The sequence below is a fragment of the Triticum urartu genome, chromosome 6A, assembly GCF_056163025.1.
Source record: "Triticum urartu cultivar PI428250 chromosome 6A, HENAU_Tu73, whole genome shotgun sequence".
In the NCBI taxonomy this organism is placed as follows: domain Eukaryota; kingdom Viridiplantae; phylum Streptophyta; class Magnoliopsida; order Poales; family Poaceae; genus Triticum; species Triticum urartu.
The window spans coordinates 83,303,147-83,321,058 of NC_141878.1; the positions used below are offsets into that span (position 1 = coordinate 83,303,147).

General features: G+C 44.9%; 2 protein-coding genes across 2 annotated transcripts; both read left to right on the top strand.

Annotated features, from left to right (window-relative positions):
* The first annotated feature begins 611 nt into the window (after positions 1 to 611).
* LOC125513313 (putative histone acetyltransferase HAC-like 1) lies at positions 612 to 12,802 on the top strand. Its single transcript, XM_048678394.2, has 16 exons — positions 612 to 1,463; positions 1,948 to 2,053; positions 2,148 to 2,424; positions 2,809 to 3,309; positions 3,756 to 5,545; positions 6,040 to 6,336; positions 6,429 to 6,707; positions 7,524 to 7,652; positions 7,735 to 7,935; positions 8,091 to 8,233; positions 8,315 to 8,627; positions 8,755 to 8,894; positions 10,800 to 10,878; positions 10,949 to 11,338; positions 11,733 to 11,950; positions 12,069 to 12,802. Exons 1-16 carry the CDS (start codon positions 1,255 to 1,257, stop codon positions 12,175 to 12,177), a joined length of 5,181 nt encoding a protein of 1,726 aa, XP_048534351.1. The 5' UTR covers positions 612 to 1,254; the 3' UTR covers positions 12,178 to 12,802.
* Positions 12,803 to 14,388: 1,586 nt separating this feature from the next.
* LOC125515454 (mraW methylase family protein) lies at positions 14,389 to 17,356 on the top strand. Its single transcript, XM_048680921.2, has 5 exons — positions 14,389 to 14,815; positions 14,975 to 15,250; positions 15,339 to 15,407; positions 16,133 to 16,325; positions 16,648 to 17,356. The coding sequence occupies exons 1-5, from the start codon at positions 14,444 to 14,446 to the stop codon at positions 17,040 to 17,042; spliced, it is 1,305 nt and encodes a 434-aa protein (XP_048536878.1). The 5' UTR covers positions 14,389 to 14,443; the 3' UTR covers positions 17,043 to 17,356.
* Positions 17,357 to 17,912: the final 556 nt, after the last annotated feature.

The following is a 17,912-nucleotide window of genomic DNA, read 5'->3' on the forward strand; positions in this document are numbered from 1 at the left end:
CTCCTTTTTCATACTAACACGAAACATAACCGGACACGAAAGGAACCGCATGATCTGTATCGCACATAACTTTGGCAACACAATCACGTCTAACAAGACCTCGACGCCTACGCCTCCGCAAACTCGCATCCGCCCAATCAACCGTTTTTGTTTTGCACCCGAGATCCAATCCCACGATAAAATAAATAAATTTAAAGAGACACAACTCATCAACACAACCAAAATCCACTTCACCCCAACCCTAGCGCCACGTCCCCAAACCGGGGCTCCTGCAAAAAGACCCCCGTCTTTCCAGCCCAAATGCAAGAACCGGGAGCGCCCCCTTCCCATTTCCCAATAGGGGCCTGTGTGCTGGTCTCTCGCTCGCCAGCATCAGCATTGGCGCACGTGCGGCAAGAAAAAAACCCGCTCGACCCGCTGCGCTGCCGCTGCAGCTGCTGACTGGACTGGGCCTGCCCTTCCTCACTCGCGCCGCACGCACGCGCACCAGCAGCATATACCGGTGCGCCTTGCCGTTTTCGCCACACCACACCACACCAGACCAGATCATCCGCCCTGCGCCGCCGCGGCCCGGGCCCACCCCGCAGCGACCGCCCTCCCTCCCCACGAGTCCGCGCAGATCCGCGATTGGTCGACGTCCCACTCCTCCCTCCCCTTCCCTTCCTCCTCCTCGAGCCCTCCCCCCGCGTCGACAATTCCCCGTCCCCCGTCCCCCGCCAATCCCAAATCCCCAATCCCCCGCGCCGCCGCCCCGCTCGCCGTCGTACGGATTCCGCCCCCGCGGCCCCGGCCGGCCCCCAATCGCCGTTTGCCGTGGAGGCGGGGTCCCCTCGCGGCGTCGGCAGCCCGCCCCGCGATTCTAGGGTTTCGGGCGGGGTTGCCCCAATTCGCCGGCCCGGCCCCGTGCCTCGTTCCCGCGGGTGCTTCCGTCCGCCCCGCGCGGGTCCTGATCGCTCGCGCTCGCGCTCGCGCCTGCTGCTCGCTGCCGCTCTGTCCACTGCTGCCGTCTGGTATACAGTGCGCTCCGTATGCTGAAAAATTGGGCTGGGTTTTGTGCCTGATTCAGAGAGGGCTGTCTGGTTAAATTCTCGCTGACCGACCCTCCAGCAGGAAGAAATATTGCAGCTTTCGAAGGGTTTCCGGCGCGTGGTGCCCGCCTCGGTAGGGGCTGCCGCTTCTTTCAGCTTGCTCCGCGCCACGCCGCGCCTGGAATGACGTCGCCCGCGCTTGTCTGAGGCGCGGCTGCCAGCGACAATGAATGTGGGGCAGGCGGCGCACCTGTCCGGGCAGATGTCCGGGCAGGGGGCGCAGATGAATCAGGTTGTTGGCGGTGGCAGCGGTGTCGTCGGCGCTGACGGCATGCCCCTGCCCCAGCACCAGCAGATGCAGGATGGCGTGGGCCTTGTTGCCCCGGGGGTCGATCAACAGTTTGCGCTCATGCGCTCCAATATGCGCGACAAGATGTAAGCACTCCACACTGCAAACTTATTTCAGCGCCTGCTCTAAGGAAAGAAAAAAAACTTCTTTTGGTGGCTCGGCTACTTATATTTAGTAGGCGCTAGCGCGGGTGTTAATTAATTGTACTGCGTTAATGCGGCCTATCCTTATCATCAACGTTTATACGGTGAATATTTATTTTGTTCCCAAAATTATAGAGGTGATCACGCTTACTCACGCAACCAAAGTTTATGACTTTCCTTAATTAACAAGAGCCCGCATATAAATTTCGGCACTGGGGCGCAGTTGAATCACCTTCCCAACTAAAATTTTAGGTTCGCCGCCATGGCTGATGGTTCGAATCTGGTAGAAAGTATTGACATGTTTTTTTAAGCCTGATACTTGTTCGTAAATTGGCAGATATGAGTATATAGGAAGGAAGCAGACATCGAATCTGATAGAAAGTATTAACATGTTTTTTAAGCCTGATACTTGTTCGTAAATTGGCAGATATGAGTATATAGGAAGGAAGCAGACATCTGCTGACTGGAGGCGGAGGCTGCCGGAACTCGCAAAGCGGCTAGAGGAAATCTTGTTTAGAAAATTCCCAAGCAGGGTATATTTCTCTATTTCCTTTTTTCTTATTTACTTCTTGTTTGGATCTAGCAAAATTTGATCTCACAGTTCCATCATTTTGGCTGTTTGAGCAGAATGAGTACTACAATATGATGAGGCAACCAGTGGAGCCACAATTGCAGTTTGCTATCAAGGCCTTGAGTGCTCAGAACCAACTAAATCAACAAAACCAACAAATGTCAAGGCAGATGGCATCTTCCTCTGGTTATAGCACAATGATTCCAACACCTGGTATCACACAAGGTGCAAGTGGAAATTCTAGAATGTCTTATGGAACAGACAATATGGGTCTTTCGTCATCTGGTGCAGGCATGGTTCCTCAGAATGCCAACATGGGTACCTCGATGCCTGGTATGGATAGATTAACTTAGCTTCTGCTCATATCATTAGGGCTGTGTTGTACCTTAACTTGAAATTCCCTTTTGGCCATGCTGTAGGGTTTCTAGCCTAAGTAACCAATGCCCAGCAGTATATTCGGCAAAATTCAATCTATGTGGTAGAAAAACACCACATCTTTCGGAGTCTTGCTTAATAGTTTTTTTTAAAAAAAAACATCCACTAAATAGCTTATATATCCATGACCCAATTGGGCACTTCTTTCGAGGTCTCTGTTGTTTATAACTGGAAGATTATTTGTGAGAAGCTGAAGCATATATGGTTGCCTGCCACTGTTTGTTCTCATTTTTTGCTGGTCCATTTTACATGGCTCTACTTATCCTTAATTGCTCCTTACAGGTACAATGTCTAATGGCTACCAGCATCTAACTACCAGTGCCCCACTAAATTCGACCACAAGTAGTGTCCCATCTACGATGGGTCCAGTGGGTATTCAGCGACAAGTAACTCATATGATCCCAACTCCTGGATTCAGTAATCAACAAAATGTACCTACTAATTCTGACTATTCAAATGGAACTGGATATTTCAATGGTGAGTCAGCTATGACACCACATATGCAGCAGCAGAAGCAATTTCAAAGCAACCAGAGCAGCCATCAAATACATCATATTGGGGGGCACAGTAATTCTGGAATACATTCAAGCATGCTGGAGAATTCTTCTGCATTTGGTTTATCAGATGGACATGTGAATGGTGGAATGGGATTGCATGGGTCAAACACGCAAATTACAAATAGAAATGCAGCACCAGAAGGATATATGAACATATCCTCTTTTGGAAGTTCGCCCAGACCTTTGCAGCAACAGTTCAATCAGCATCCAACACAGAGAATATCAAGTATGTGTGCTGACGTGTCCTATCTTTTATTGCCTTATCATCGTGACTTGTGCCATAATCTTGAAGTCATGTTCATGAAGGGTGTATAACAGAAGCTAGTGATGGGTTTATTATTCGTTTGCAATATGTTCAATTTCTAGTTATCCAAGTCATTTGTACAAGCTAACTTTGTTAGAGGATTGTTGTTAGGGAACAGCTAAAAAAGTAAACACAAAGCCTTACTTTAGTTCCTTGCTGTTGGAGTCACTGGCTTCATAATTAATGTGTTTGCTAGAGTCCTTGAACCTATGGAGGTTGAAAGTGTTATTGTTTCCACCGTAGTACCAATGATGTGAGTTTCCATATCGACAGACACACATGCACAGTCATGCATAGCGAAAATGCAAAAGTCATATCTTACCCTCTTTACGATGACAAACTAAATTGTGTCGTTTTTTGTTGTGCAGCATCAGTTGACATGGGTGGCTCAGGAAGTTTCTACGGTACTGGTTCTTCTGCTTTAGCAACAGCAAATAATCAGAACATGGGTGCTGCAAACTTGCAGTCTAGATCAAGAATGAATTCCATGCTGCTTAGCAATCAGCTAAACATGCAATCCATTCAAGGGCAGCCACAGATAAAAACTGAGGTTTTGGATCAGTCAGAAAAACTCAATTTCCAGCCATCTCAGTTGTCTCATGAACAACTACTCCGACAGCAGCTTTCAATGCAGCAACATCAGGTGCAGCCAAGTTCCCAGTTTGTGCAAAACCAATATCATCTCAATCAACAGATACCAAATTCACAGCATCAGCAGGCTATGCTGAGGAGCAATTCCTTTAAACAGTCTCAACTTAATTCCAGCCATTCTATGCAAGTGTCAGAACAGGGAACTTTGCCACACACCGAACTAACATCTTCACAAGCTACTGAACCTCCTGCACTTCCAAATTTCCAGGGTCAATACCAGCAAAGAAGTGCTCACGATAACGTCAAAGGTGCGCAGGTGTTTGGACATCTTTCTGGATCTCAAAATTTCAGTGCTTCTGGTTCTCACGATTCTCAGCCATTGTTGCACCCTAATCAGCAGCTTGATGTTAGCTCGAATGATGTCAGTTATGTTTTGAAAGGAACACAGACAGAGCAAATGCAGCAGCACCAATGGCGGCCTCAAACAATGGAAAAGGTTCCTATCAGTAGCAATTTATCTCTTGAAAAGCAAATACAGGATGACTTTTGTCAGAGAACAATGGCCCAGGACGGAGCACAACAGCCATTTTCATCTGACTGGCGTGTTTCTGGTTGCACTGTGACCTCAGTTGACCCTGCACTGCCAAAGCTCCCTGCTGGAGGATTGGAACAGCCCACTGGAAATATCAATTACCTCCGTCAGATGAGGTGGTTACTGTTGCTGTTTCATGCAAAAGGATGTTCTTCTCCTCTTGGTAGTTGTAAATTACCTCGTTGTGTTCAGCTGCAGGATTTTGTGAAGCATTTGGACAACTGCCAAAGAAAAGATTGTCCACAGAAGAAGTGCAGTAAGACAAGAATGTTAATTGAGCATTATAAGACTTGTGTTGATGAGCAGTGTCCTGTATGTAGTAATGTAAAGAAATTTTTGCGCCTCTCAGCTGAACATGCAAGTAAGCAAAAAGTCCCTGAGCCTAGAAAAGTTGCTCAACAGAATATGACTCAAAGAATCATGAATGGGGTAGACAGTGATATAATGGACATTGACCCAGTGTCTGTTGAATCCTTTGATGGTCAGCCATCTGTTCCAAAACGTTTGAAGATGCAGCCTGCGTCACCCAATGTTCCAGAGCATGAAATACTTAGAGCCTCCAATCCTCAGGTGAACCCAGGGTTTGTACTACAGGAATCACATCCCGAGCTGCTTGAGCAGAATAAAAAGACGGCATACATGAAAAGAGAGTTGGACGTAAAGGCTGACATGCGACCTCTGCAGAAGCCCGTAAAGATGGGTTATGGTGCTGATGGAAGTGTGCCTACAGCGAGGCACAATGTCATTCCTACTGTTTCAAATGAGATGAAGTCTCATGTCAAGCAAGAAATCTTGCCGGTTGACAAAGGGACAAGTGAAAATGTTCATGAGGTTAAGAATGAAACAAATGATTCAACAGAGGCCACAGCATTGAAATCAGGAAAACCAAAAATAAAAGGTGTTTCATTGACTGAGTTGTTCACTCCAGAACAAATCAATGCACATATAGAGAGTCTAAGGCTGTGGGTGGGCCAGGTATGTCTTTTACTTGGAATAAACTGCTTTCACATTGGGTATTTTTCCCCCCGGAATTACAAGATCAGTTGTCAAGTAAATATAGGAGATGGGTAGAAAGCCTTTAATTTTCTTGAAATGTGTAATATGTGCTTTAATGTCCTCATTTACACAAGCAAACATCAGAAAGCTTACTGTTTGTTTGTATTTCCAATGGGTGAAAAAATATTTCTCTCCACTTCTGCACATAATGTCTAACTACTACGGAAGCTTGCACAAAAATTACTGCGCTGTTGCTTTACCAATTTTTAATTACTAGAAGTTGAACTATGTCGTACCAAAAGAAAAAAAAACCTTATCTTCATGAGATAAATGTTGCATGTTCTTTTTTGTGTACATGTGTTTTTGTGCAAGTACTCTTAATCTCATCATGCAGTTGTCATGATGAAACTTGTACTGTAACCCTAATATGTGTTTTTAGAAGGAACAGTTTTACATGTCTTGCCATTTGACAGAGCAAGGCTAAAGCTGAAAAGAATCAACTGCTGGTGTCTTCCGAAAATGAAAATTCATGCCAGCTCTGCAAAGTGGAAAAACTCACTTTTGAACCTCCACCCATATATTGCTCCCCTTGTGGTGCTCGGATAAAGCGAAATGCACCATACTATACTGTTGGTTCTGGTGACACCCGCCACTTTTTCTGTATTCCATGTTACAATGAGTCCCGTGGTGACACCATTGAGGTTGAAGGACAGAATTTTTTGAAGGCCCGATTTGAGAAGAAAAGAAATGATGAGGAAACTGAAGAATGGGTAAGTTCCCTATCTCTGTTCTGGTGGTTGTATAACTATAATTTTGGTTATGCGTGATTTGTACTAATCTTTCTGAATGGTGCGTTCCACAGTGGGTTCAGTGTGACAAATGTGAATGCTGGCAGCATCAGATATGTGCTCTGTTTAATGGCAGAAGAAATGATGGAGGACAAGCAGAGTATACTTGCCCGAATTGCTATAGTAATGAAGTGAAGTGTGGGCTGCGCATGCCTCTACCACAGAGTGCTGTTCTTGGAGCAAGTGATCTGCCAAGAACTGTTCTTAGCGATCATATAGAAGAGCGGCTTTTTAAACGGCTTAAGTGGGAGAGACAGAATCGGGCGAATAATTTAAATTGTAGTGTTGATGAGGTTAGTGAAACTAAGTCTTGTTGGAAGTGCATGCGTACTTGAAGTATGTTATATGGGACCTCAACGTACTTTGGTAGTATATTACCTTATGTCACAAAAATATGCTACCTGAAAGTGTTATCTAAGTGCCTACCCACCATGTAAATCCTTATAAAAATACCATGCAAATAATTGCAGCCTATTATAATGATTGCCTGGAAAAACAGAAAACAAAATGCCTGTTTAATTTTTTTCAGACCCCATTGCAACCTTTTCCATCAACCAGGATGAACTAGCAGTTTATTTAATTAATAATTTTCCATCAACCTGGTATGTAATGAGGTGTGCCATTTTGGAGAATCGATTAATAGTATGAAATTGCCCATTAATTGCTCGGAAGCTTCAACTATATATTAAAGGCTTACATGGAAAATATACCAAATTGTATTTATATTGAAAGTTTCAAATGCGGTCACATAGTGCAAACTTGTTGCTGATTGTTTACGACCCAATGAAAAGCACAGCAACAAAAAAATGGGCTACAAAATGATGGATGGCTTGAAAAATCAACTAGGGTTGATCTTTTTGGCAGTTCAGAGACCCGAAGTGTATATGCGCTTTACTTAACTTTTTTACTTGAAGTATGTTCTATATCTTGATAATTTATGTGCTACTTTTTTTGACAATGGCTGGAAAAATCAACAAGGAAGTGGTTTAACTTCACTTCCTGTAATTTGGACTACACCAGATACCATTCATTTTGGCATCATTATGAACTATTTTGATAGAAATGTTCCCTCCATCACTTTTAAAGTCTAACTGTTCCATATTTGTTAGGTCGCCGGAGCAGAAGGTCTTGTGGTCAGAGTTGTTTCATCGGTGGATAAGAAGGTTGAAGTTAAACCACGCTTTTTGGAAATTTTTCAAGAAGATAATTACCCGACAGAGTTCCCTTACAAGTCCAAGGTAGGAAGTTGTACCTAAAGTATAAATTATGCTGACAACCGACTCTGATATCCATGATTCTGTTCCTGTGATTGTTTGGCAGGCTGTTCTTTTGTTCCAGAAAATAGAAGGCGTAGAAGTGTGCTTATTTGGAATGTATGTTCAAGAATTTGGTGCTGACTGCGCTTACCCGAACCAACGTCGAGTTTATTTGTCATACCTGGATTCTGTGAAATACTTCAGACCTGAGATTAAAGCAGCCACTGGAGAGGCCTTGCGTACATTCGTCTACCATGAAATTCTGGTAAGTTGCTGTATTTGCTGAATTTTAATCACAGTTGTAAATATTTTCTCTTGCCAGTCTGGTCAGAAAATTCCTGTATGAAACTATTAGATGTGATGCCTTCCTCTTTAAGCTAGCATTTTCTACAATCTTACTCCAGTTATCTATGTGTACAGATAGGATATCTTGAATACTGCAAGCAGCGTGGATTCACAAGCTGTTATATATGGGCTTGCCCACCTTTGAAAGGTGAAGATTACATTTTATATTGCCATCCTGAGATTCAGAAGACTCCAAAATCTGACAAACTGCGGGAGTGGTAAGACCTTTGATTGACACATATGTTACTCTGCTTGCATTGAGCTCCTGGTTGCATGATTTCTGATATCTTCACACTCAGGTACTTAGCCATGCTTCGGAAAGCTACTAAGGAGGAGATTGTTGTTGAGCTTACAAATCTGTATGACCATTTCTTCATTACCATGGGAGAGTGCAAGGCTAAAGTTACCGCTTCCCGTTTGCCTTACTTCGATGGAGATTATTGGCCTGGAGCTGCGGAAGATATGATTAATCAACTGCGTCAAGAAGAAGATGACCGAAAGCTTCAGAAGAAGAGTAAGACAAAGAAAATTATTACAAAAAGAGCTCTTAAAGCTGCTGGCCACACTGATCTCAGTGGAAATGCTTCTAAGGACGCTATGCTGATGCAGAAGGTAAGCTTATGCTCTGGTAATTGTAATACTAGATCTCTCGGAGCCCCCACTTTTGTGTTTGTGAAATTGCACTTGTTTGTTTCAGTTGGATGACATCTTTCTCATGAATTCGATTTTGATATTGCAGCTTGGGGAAACCATTTATCCAATGAAGGAAGATTTTATTATGGTCCATTTGCAGTATTCTTGTAGCCACTGTTGTCTCCTTATGTCGTCTGGAAAACGCTGGGTCTGCCATCAATGCAGAAGTTTTTACATCTGTGACAAGTAAGTCAATTTCATAAACAATATGACACCTGTGCTATAGAGGCCACATGTACTTATATACTATTCCCTCCGTTCCTAAGTATAAGTTTTTTTGAGATTCCAATAGACTACGTACGAAGCAAAATGAGTGAATCTACACTCTAAAATACGTCTATATACATCCGTATGTAGTCCGTATTGAAATTTCTAAAAAGACTTATACTCCCTCCGTCCCAAAATAAGTGTCTCAGCTTTGTACTAACTTTAGTACAAAGTTGTACTAAGCTTGAGACACTTATTTTGAGACAGGGAATATTTAGGAATGGAAGGAGTATATGTGATCACAGTTGAAATGAAAGCATGGATTTCGAGTCGCTCGACTAGTCGCGACTAGTCGTCGACTAGTCGACGAGTCGCAGTTCCAGAGCCGACTCAGCCTCTCGACTCGACTCCTGGGATGAGTCGAGCGACTAGTCTCGACTAGTCGCGGTTTTGGGGTCGAACGACTCGAGGCAGCGCTGGATCCGGAGCACTCTCCCGCCGCCGTGCTGCTGATGCTGCTGCTGTGCTGCCTCGCTGCTGCTGCTGCGCCCTTGCCGCCGCGCTGCTGCTGCTGCTGCTGAAGCTGAAGCGGCAAGAGGAGCGGGCTGGGAGGAGGAGCGGTGGCAAGAGAGCTGCTGCGGGGGAGTTGAGAGATCCATCGCTGGGAGGAGGAGTGGTGGACTGGTGGCAAGAGAGTGGCAGCGAATGTGTGGCGGCTGTGGTGAGGGAGGAGGGAGTGTGGATGGTGGATTAGGTCACGGAGGAGTATATAGCTACTAGATGGGCTTTTGGGCCACAGGGAAGTGCATAACTAGTGGCCCATCTCTCAGTTGGCCCTGGTTACTGCTGCTGGTGGTGTGCTCCTCCCCTCCTCCCCTGGTTGCTGCTGCTGCTGTGCACTTGTGCTCCTCCCCTGACTGCCTGCTGCTTAACTCACGTCGACTCGTCGCCATGTCGACTCGTCGACCGTGAGTCTAGACTAGTCACGACTAGTCTAGAGTCGTCCTCCCCGAGCGACCCGTCGACTCATCGACTCGAAAACATTGAATGAATGCGATCTGTATGAACCAACAAGTTTTGCATTATTGCCCTTTCTCAGGGCCAGGTGCCTCAAATCAAGGCACTTGCATGAAAATTATATTTATATTTTATAAAGCAGCAGTTTAAGTTGTAACATTTAACAAATATGTGCTTAAGGACGCTTTGTTTACCACACAAACTACTGTATCCCTAGTCCCTACACATCTCGTTGTTGACGCCATGCATGATCCCTGTTCTTTCTGTTGCAACAAATTGTATCCATATCATCAAGATACCCAACAAACCAGGAAACGAGAAAACAAGGCAGATCTGCAAATCTGTTTCTCTTGGCACCCACAAAAACTTTCCACGGCCATTGGCTTCTACTCCTTGCCAATCCCCGGTGGCCATATCTCCTCCCCCCACCCTCCTTGATCCTATCAGGCCTCTCATGGAGAGGTGCCGTCTCATCAAACGTGTGGCTTAGGAGCAAAGGCTTAGCAGCGGTCATTGTGCAAGCTATGAAACCAGGACCCTGAAGGAGTCAATCTCTCCAGACCCAAGGTGACTTGCAATGAACCGGGGTGACTCCTGGGAACCCCAGATGACCGCTTAATCTTCCCCTGGAAAAGCAAGGGGGCCTGGTATCCACCCCAACCATGGCATCACCGGCCTAGGTCGGGGTGAGGTGACACCTTAATAACCCAGCTGACTGCCGAGATTGTTATGAAAATAACTACATGTGCTTGAAAATTGTGTATATAAGAGTTATCCTTGGGATGAATTGTTTGTAATTACACAGCTTGCCATGTTAGACAAACCTTTTAAAGTTCTCTTCGTGAATTTAGTATTTTCCTGTTGCAGGTGTTACAGTGCAGAACAACAGCTTGAAGATAGGGAGAGGCATCCAAGTAATAGTAGAGACACACATAAGCTCCATCCAGTAAGTAAACAAGACTCATTTTTCTCTTTAGAGAAAGAGAAAGTTAGTAACATATAACTTGATGTCTTAGGTTGACATTGTTGGGGTGCCTGAAGAGACAAAGGATAGAGACGATATTCTGGAAAGTGAGTTTTTTGACACCAGGCAGGCATTTCTCAGTCTTTGTCAAGGGAACCATTACCAATATGACACCCTTCGCCGTGCTAAGCATTCGTCAATGATGGTGTTGTATCACCTACATAATCCCACTGCACCAGCGTTTGTCACTACATGCAATGTCTGTAGCCATGATATTGAAACTGGTCAAGGCTGGCGGTGTGAAATTTGTCCAGATTTTGACGTGTGCAATGGTTGTTACCAAAAAGGAGCAGTCAATCATCCTCACAAGTTGACAAACCATCCATCAGTTGCCGACCGTGATGCCCAAAACAAGGAAGCCCGGCAAATGCGTGTTCAACAGGTAAGCCCCTTCAGACGATTTCCGCTAGTAAAATTGTTCCTAACCTGCGATTGTTGAAGTTGTGACTTTCTGTTTATTTTCATTAAATAAACTTGACAGCAGTCTAGCTTAAATACCATTCTTTTTTATATTTACGAACGGAGGGAGTAATTGGCAGGCATTTAATTACTGTAATAATTGAGTTAAGCCGGAGCTTTACAAATTGGAAGACATAAATATTCTTCCAGCATTCTCATTTGTTCATCATAATATTGTGGAAACAGTCAACATGTGCATCTTTACTTTTCGAGGCTGCAATTTGTAAAGTAGTTATTGTGCATAAGTCATGTGCTCCACTACAATCCTTTTGTTAAATAATTCCACCATTGATTTTCCTTTTACCATCATCCTGCAGCTAAGGAAAATGCTCGATCTTCTGGTACATGCCTCTACATGCCGCTCTGGCAGCTGCCAATATCCTAACTGCCGTAAAGTCAAGGGACTATTTCGGCATGGGATGCAGTGCAAGACGCGTGCTTCAGGAGGGTGTGCCCTGTGCAAGAAAATGTGGTACATGCTTCAGCTCCATGCCCGAGCTTGCAGAGATTCAGGATGCAGTGTACCGCGGTGCAGGTGTGTTGGCGCATCTCTCATTTGTCCTGCTAACCTCCCACCACCCCTGTGCTTGTGCATACAGTATTTCAATCGTCTCTGGAGTAACATCTGACCTCCACCTCTGGTAACCATACAGGGATCTCAAAGAGCATCTTAGAAGGCTGCAACAGCAGTCTGATTCCCGGAGGAGGGCTGCTGTTAATGAGATGATGAGACAGAGAGCAGCAGAGGTTGCTACAACATGATTAGTTGCATCTGTACAGGTATACCGTCGTCGAAAGAAGATTAGGAAAGTGCGCAGGGTCTCAGTCCTCTCATCCCCCACACCAAGTCGAAACTTGGGGTCGTTGAATTAGAGGATCCAGGTCGACCGATTGTCCTGGAAGATGGAAGAAGACGCTGGCCATTCTTCGCCGATGATTAACATAGGGGCTTGAAAGCCTGCCATTCTCCGAAGGAAGGGTGAAGGGCGCAGTGCACCACAGTAGGTGGTAACTGTTTGCGCCCTGCTGACTGTGCCGCTGATGTTGTCGATAGGAACCGGCCCGGCCCCTTGGGTGTGGTGATTCTTTCGTTTGACCTGTACTAGTTGGATTAATCTTGTTTTTGCTGCTTGCCTGCTCCGTCGTCTGACGTTCATGTATAATAGGTCTCTGGATCCTCTATTGTTGAAAAACAATGGTTGTAGCTGCTGCTGTTTTGTTCCCTCCTCTGTTCTGGTTTCTTGTCACCTCGGTCAGGAGGGGTATAGTAGGGAGAAAGAAGGTAGAGGGATGGGCACTGGACATGGTTCTGTTTATTTATGTCCCCCTCCCATTTTGTAGGACAAGTCTTTATTTTGAAAGTATAAAGGAAAGTAAATCCTGCGTCTTTCTTTGCCCCTCCTTTCTTGCAAGGTAATGCATGATCTTGATTTGTCCAGTCAGATCATCACATTGGAAATTTTGAATGTGGGGATTATTGTGCCATGACGAAAATTAGAGCTGTGCAGAAATCTGTACGGCCATTTGTCTGAAATTTTGCCATCCCAAGCATCCAAATTGTTTTCAAATTGGTTTTACAAATATTTGCAAATTGCGTCGTGCTTGTTTTTTTTTCTAGTGAAGTGCCGTGCTTGGTTAGCTATATGCAGTTATGTAGAGTGCATTGTTTTGGTGCTCAACATGTAGCCCTTTGTTTGAAACATTCAAAAGTTATATTTCAAAGTTTAAAAAATTCTTAAACAAAATCCACATTGACATATGGATATACACTACATGTGTAAAATTTCATGAGAAAACACATGTGTAGAATTTTTGAATCAGTGAAACATTATTTTTGATCTTTTTCTAAAAAGAAGCTTCATGTAGCCTGAGCACGAAAACAAGTTTATGAGTTGCAAAATAGGGCACTCAAAAGCAGTTTTAAGGTAAAAAAGAAGAATTTTAAGAGCATTGGAAATTATGTTTCTTCAACAGATGTAAAATATGGCACCAAAAATCTTCTTCTTCAACCGGATGATGTATAATACTCCCCCGTTTCTAAATATAAGTCTTTTTTAGAGATTTCAATATGGAGTTCATACATAGTAAGATGTCTATATACATCCGTATGTACTTCATATTGATATACTCCCGCGTCTTAAAATTCTTGTCTTAGATTTATCTAGATACGGATGTATCTAATACTAAAATGTGACTTGATACATCCGTATCTGGACAAATTTAAGACAAGAATTTTGGGACGGAGGGAGTACATCCGTCTGCACTCCGTATTGAAATCTCTAAAAGACATGTATTTAGGAACAAAGGAAGTAGAAAATTATACCAAAACCGGCCCGGATCGGCGCAACGGGGACCCCGAATAGGTGCGTTGGTGGGGCTGTCGCGACCGTCCAAAGCGGCGGGTCGGTGGCGGCAGTGGACCGGTAACGGTGCCATTGGCGGCTGAAATTGAGTTGGCGACGGTCGGGGTGAGAGCCGGAGTGCGGCGAGAGGAAGTTTCACTTGGCGGTTTGGTGTTTGCATCACACAACTTTGGTTTTGCGCAACTGCTTGCGTGCTATATATTTACAGCGCAAGGGGTTGAAGTTTAGGTCTGCCTCAAATTGAGACCACAAAAACATAGAGATATGACAACTGCTGGAGTATTATTTTGGATTGAAATGTTCTAAAAACAGTTTTCTGGGCGGCTGACCTGGAGATGCCATTATATATAGGATTGTGGCAAGATCTCGATCCAACGAGACTCTCAGTCAAGTGACAGAACATATAAAAAAGAAGAAAGAAAAATTTTAAAAAAATTACATGGAGTTTTGTATAATATCTAACGACTATAGCATGGACTGACTTTGATTCAGTAATCCCGTTATATGTATCCATAGACTACGAATTCGAACCAGCTGAGTTTGTTGTATCTGAAAGCTCTGACTAGGCACCGAACCGATCTGAGCCGTCCATCCGTGATCAGACGACGGACGGTCACCCTGCGGCGCACGCTATTTATCCGTTCCTCGCGCGCTCGCGACTCCTGATGGCGACGGCAGCGCGGCGCCTCGTCCCCTTCCACCTCCGGCCGCCCGGCGCGCGCCCGCTCGCCGCCGTTGCGGCGGCTCCCCACAGCCGCAAGCGCGATGCCGTCTCGTGCAAATCCACCGGCAAGACCAGGGCGAAGAACAAGGCCAAGGACACCACCATGTGGCGGCCGCAGCGGCGGGAGCTGGAGGAGCACCTCAAGCGGCGCACCCGCTCCGCCGGCGCCTTCGACCCCGGCCTCTACCGCCGCCACTCCCACTCCCACCACGTACCCGTCTTGCTCGGGGAGGTCCTCGCCGCGTTCCGCCGCCCGCTCCCGCTCCGCTCCTTCGTCGACTGCACCCTCGGTGCCGCCGGCCACTCCCTCGCCGTCCGTAATCCCTTTCCTTTCGCATCTACCTTTATGTTGTCGTGGGAACAATCTGTTCGTGCTCAGTAGAATCGAATGCCTCTACTCGTTGTGGCTTCAATTTTACGTGCTCATTTGTGCCCATAAGCTGTTTGATGGAATGCGTCTTGGGGGTGACAGATGATGGAGGCGCACCCGGAGATGGAGCTGCACGTTGGCATGGACGTCGACCCCTCTGCGCTGGAGATTGGCCAGCGCCACATCGAGGCTTTCCTTGTTAGTAGGGCAACTGGGGAAGGGGGAGAAGATGCTCTGCAAGGGACACTACGCGCCTATACTCACGTCAAGAATTTCAAGTACATCAAGCATGTTCTTGGTGGCGTTGACGAGAGCCTGGCGGATGGCTCGTCTGGAGTTGACGGTATCCTCATCGACCTTGGCATGTCATCCATGCAGGTAAAAAATAAGTAAAATGTGAGGAAACTGATGCTAAGACTGCTAAGTTTCCCATTGGCTGACCAAATTTTTTTGGTCTGCTGCGCAGGTTAACAGGTCAGATAGAGGATTTAGTGTGCTCAATGATGGTCCACTTGACATGCGCATGGACCCTAAGGTCAGTGTTGATTTAGTCTTTTTTTTCGAGGGTACGCCAAAGGCGTACCTTAGCTTTATAGAAGAGAGAAATATATGTACAAGAGACTACAATTGTGCTAGTTAGGAGTCACAAGCCGACCCTAACTGAGCCTCCACCCCACTCCCACACGCTACTCGACTACTCGGATACTAGTTGTCCTCCAAACGCTCCTGCCATGGCCCAAGTCCTCAAGTCAGTGTTGATTTAGTCTTACTTACAGCCTTACTGGTCATTTCTTTGTTCACTTATTATCAGAATGCACCATGTATGGATGCAATATACTTTTTGCTACTTACTACAATCACGCAGTGTTGCAAACTTGCATGACTAAAGATTAAAACAACTTATATCCAATATTAGTTTGTCTTACTAAAAGATCATTTTATTGGCAGATAGCATGAGCTGTAATTATTTAGATGCGCTCGTAGTCATAATGCCAATCACACAGTCTATCTAGGAATTTGTAAAACACAGTTGCACTTAGTTCATTTCTGTTGTGTTTCATTTTGTCTGTATTTACATGCACGAGTTCCATATATTGACCTTGCCATGTCCAAAATATCCAGGAATATTTTTTTGTGTGTTACTTCATGTTTGAGTCAATCTTGGTGAATTAGTAATGTCCAAATGGTACAACTCCACCTTGATATATGTTTTGTGTTACAGTTGTGTACTGCTTCTAACCTATAGCTGAAACTAGACAGGCAACTTTAACAGCAGAAGATATCTTGAACTCTTGGCCCGAGCTTGAAGTTGGGCGTATCCTCCGTGATTATGGGGAGGAAAGCAATTGGCAATCCCTTCAGAGGCGAATTGTTAAAGAACGGAAAACAGGGGGTTTACACTCTACTGGCGAGCTTGTCAAACTTATCCAAAGAACGTGCACCATTTCAGGAGGTATGTATGAAGCTATGATTATGATAATACTTTGAGGTTTCCTTCTATGATTGTGATAACACCATGCAAGTTTATATATATATATATATATATATATATATATATATATATATTGTTTTGCTCGATGAACTCTTGTGGAATTTACAAGAAAATAATGATTTCTTATTGACCATTTGATCCTTTGATTTATGCAAATTTCTTCTTGCTACTTTGTAAATGTCCTGTAGTTTATACATAACTTCTCTACAAAAAAAAAAGAAGATTGCTATTTTTGCAAGCTGGAGATAATTAAATAAGAATCTCACAACAAGTTTATCTACAGGACGGCAAGGCTGGATTAAAACTGCAACAAGGGTATTCCAAGCCCTTAGGATTGCAGTTAATGATGAGCTCCAAACTTTAGAAGACGCACTCCATTCGTGTTTTGACTGCCTAGCACCAGATGGCCGTCTTGCTGTAATCTCATTCCACAGTTTAGAGGACAGAATTGTCAAGCAGACATTCCTGGAGCTTATTCGTGGGGATGAAGCAGAGGATGATGAGGAAGACTTGGTATGCGCTGACATTGACGACGAAGATGAGCCATGGTTTAAGCAGAGGGTGCAAGGGACCAACGGCACTGTCCTGACAAAAAGACCGACAACCCCTTCACAAGAGGAAGAGAAACTAAATCAAAGGTGTAGAAGTGCAAAGCTCAGAGTTATTCAGAAGGCCTAAACGGAATAACACTGGATACAAATTTGTGAATGATTGCTGAGGAGATTATCGAGGCCGCAAAACATGCGACTGTCAGTTTCTCATCTGCTCACCAGGAAGCAAACACTTTGAAATCGCCTGAAACTTGGTTCAGGGGGGTGAATAGGAGGTCTTTGCTCCCCCCAAAGATGGGAACATGGAAGGTAGAGGGTTAGGTTAGTCCAGAAGTAATAATCTCACCGTGTTTGTACTTTGTACCATTTTTCCAACTTCACTCGTGTATATTGTACTCTGTTTGCCACCTTCTCTTGCAAGATGCGACCAATTTTATGCCATCTGCAGTTCTGCATTCGACATCTGAATTCTTCGTCATGTTCCCAGCGACCTGGGTGCTTGTTGTGTTGCTTCGTTTCATATGAGAGTTCTGTACCACTCGGGGGCTAGGTACCCGCGTGTGCCACGGGACACTGTCACGCTGGTGGAAGTGCGTGGCTGGTCGGGCTGGAGCACCTTGGCGAGCCTGAAGTCGGCGATTTTCACCGTGCCGCCCCATCTACAAGGATGTTCTGCGGATTGACGTCGCAGTGGATCCCAACCCGTCCGAGTACTACAACTTTTCCAGAGTGTTAGGAATTGTGTGTCTCATAAGTGGCCAACCAACTCATTACATATGGCTTAAAATGGTAACCTGGGTGGTGGAATTTGCGTATAAACCACATGGATAAACCACACACTCATGAATTTGGTGTAGTGCGTATTGCAATCATCTAGAATGAATGGCTTGAGAAGAACCGATGCAATTTTCAGGGACAGTCCATGGAAGGTTCAATATCTGGTGTATAGAACTGTTGAGGACCTCCTAGAGGAGGTTAAGCTTTTGTGTGCCGGTGT

Excerpts from the sequence above, each read along its gene's own strand:
- LOC125515454 (XM_048680921.2), top strand. The coding sequence starts at position 14,444 with ATGGCGACGGCAGCGCGGCGCCTCGTCCCCTTCCACCTCCGGCCGCCC. Across the intron at positions 14,816-14,974 it reads CCGCCGGCCACTCCCTCGCC|ATGATGGAGGCGCACCCGGA; the intron begins GTCCGTAATCCC and ends TGGGGGTGACAG. Across the intron at positions 15,408-16,132 it reads ACATGCGCATGGACCCTAAG|GCAACTTTAACAGCAGAAGA; the intron begins GTCAGTGTTGAT and ends GAAACTAGACAG.
- LOC125513313 (XM_048678394.2), top strand. The coding sequence starts at position 1,255 with ATGAATGTGGGGCAGGCGGCGCACCTGTCCGGGCAGATGTCCGGGCAG. Across the intron at positions 6,708-7,523 it reads TAAATTGTAGTGTTGATGAG|GTCGCCGGAGCAGAAGGTCT; the intron begins GTTAGTGAAACT and ends CATATTTGTTAG. Across the intron at positions 11,951-12,068 it reads TGCAGTGTACCGCGGTGCAG|GGATCTCAAAGAGCATCTTA; the intron begins GTGTGTTGGCGC and ends GTAACCATACAG.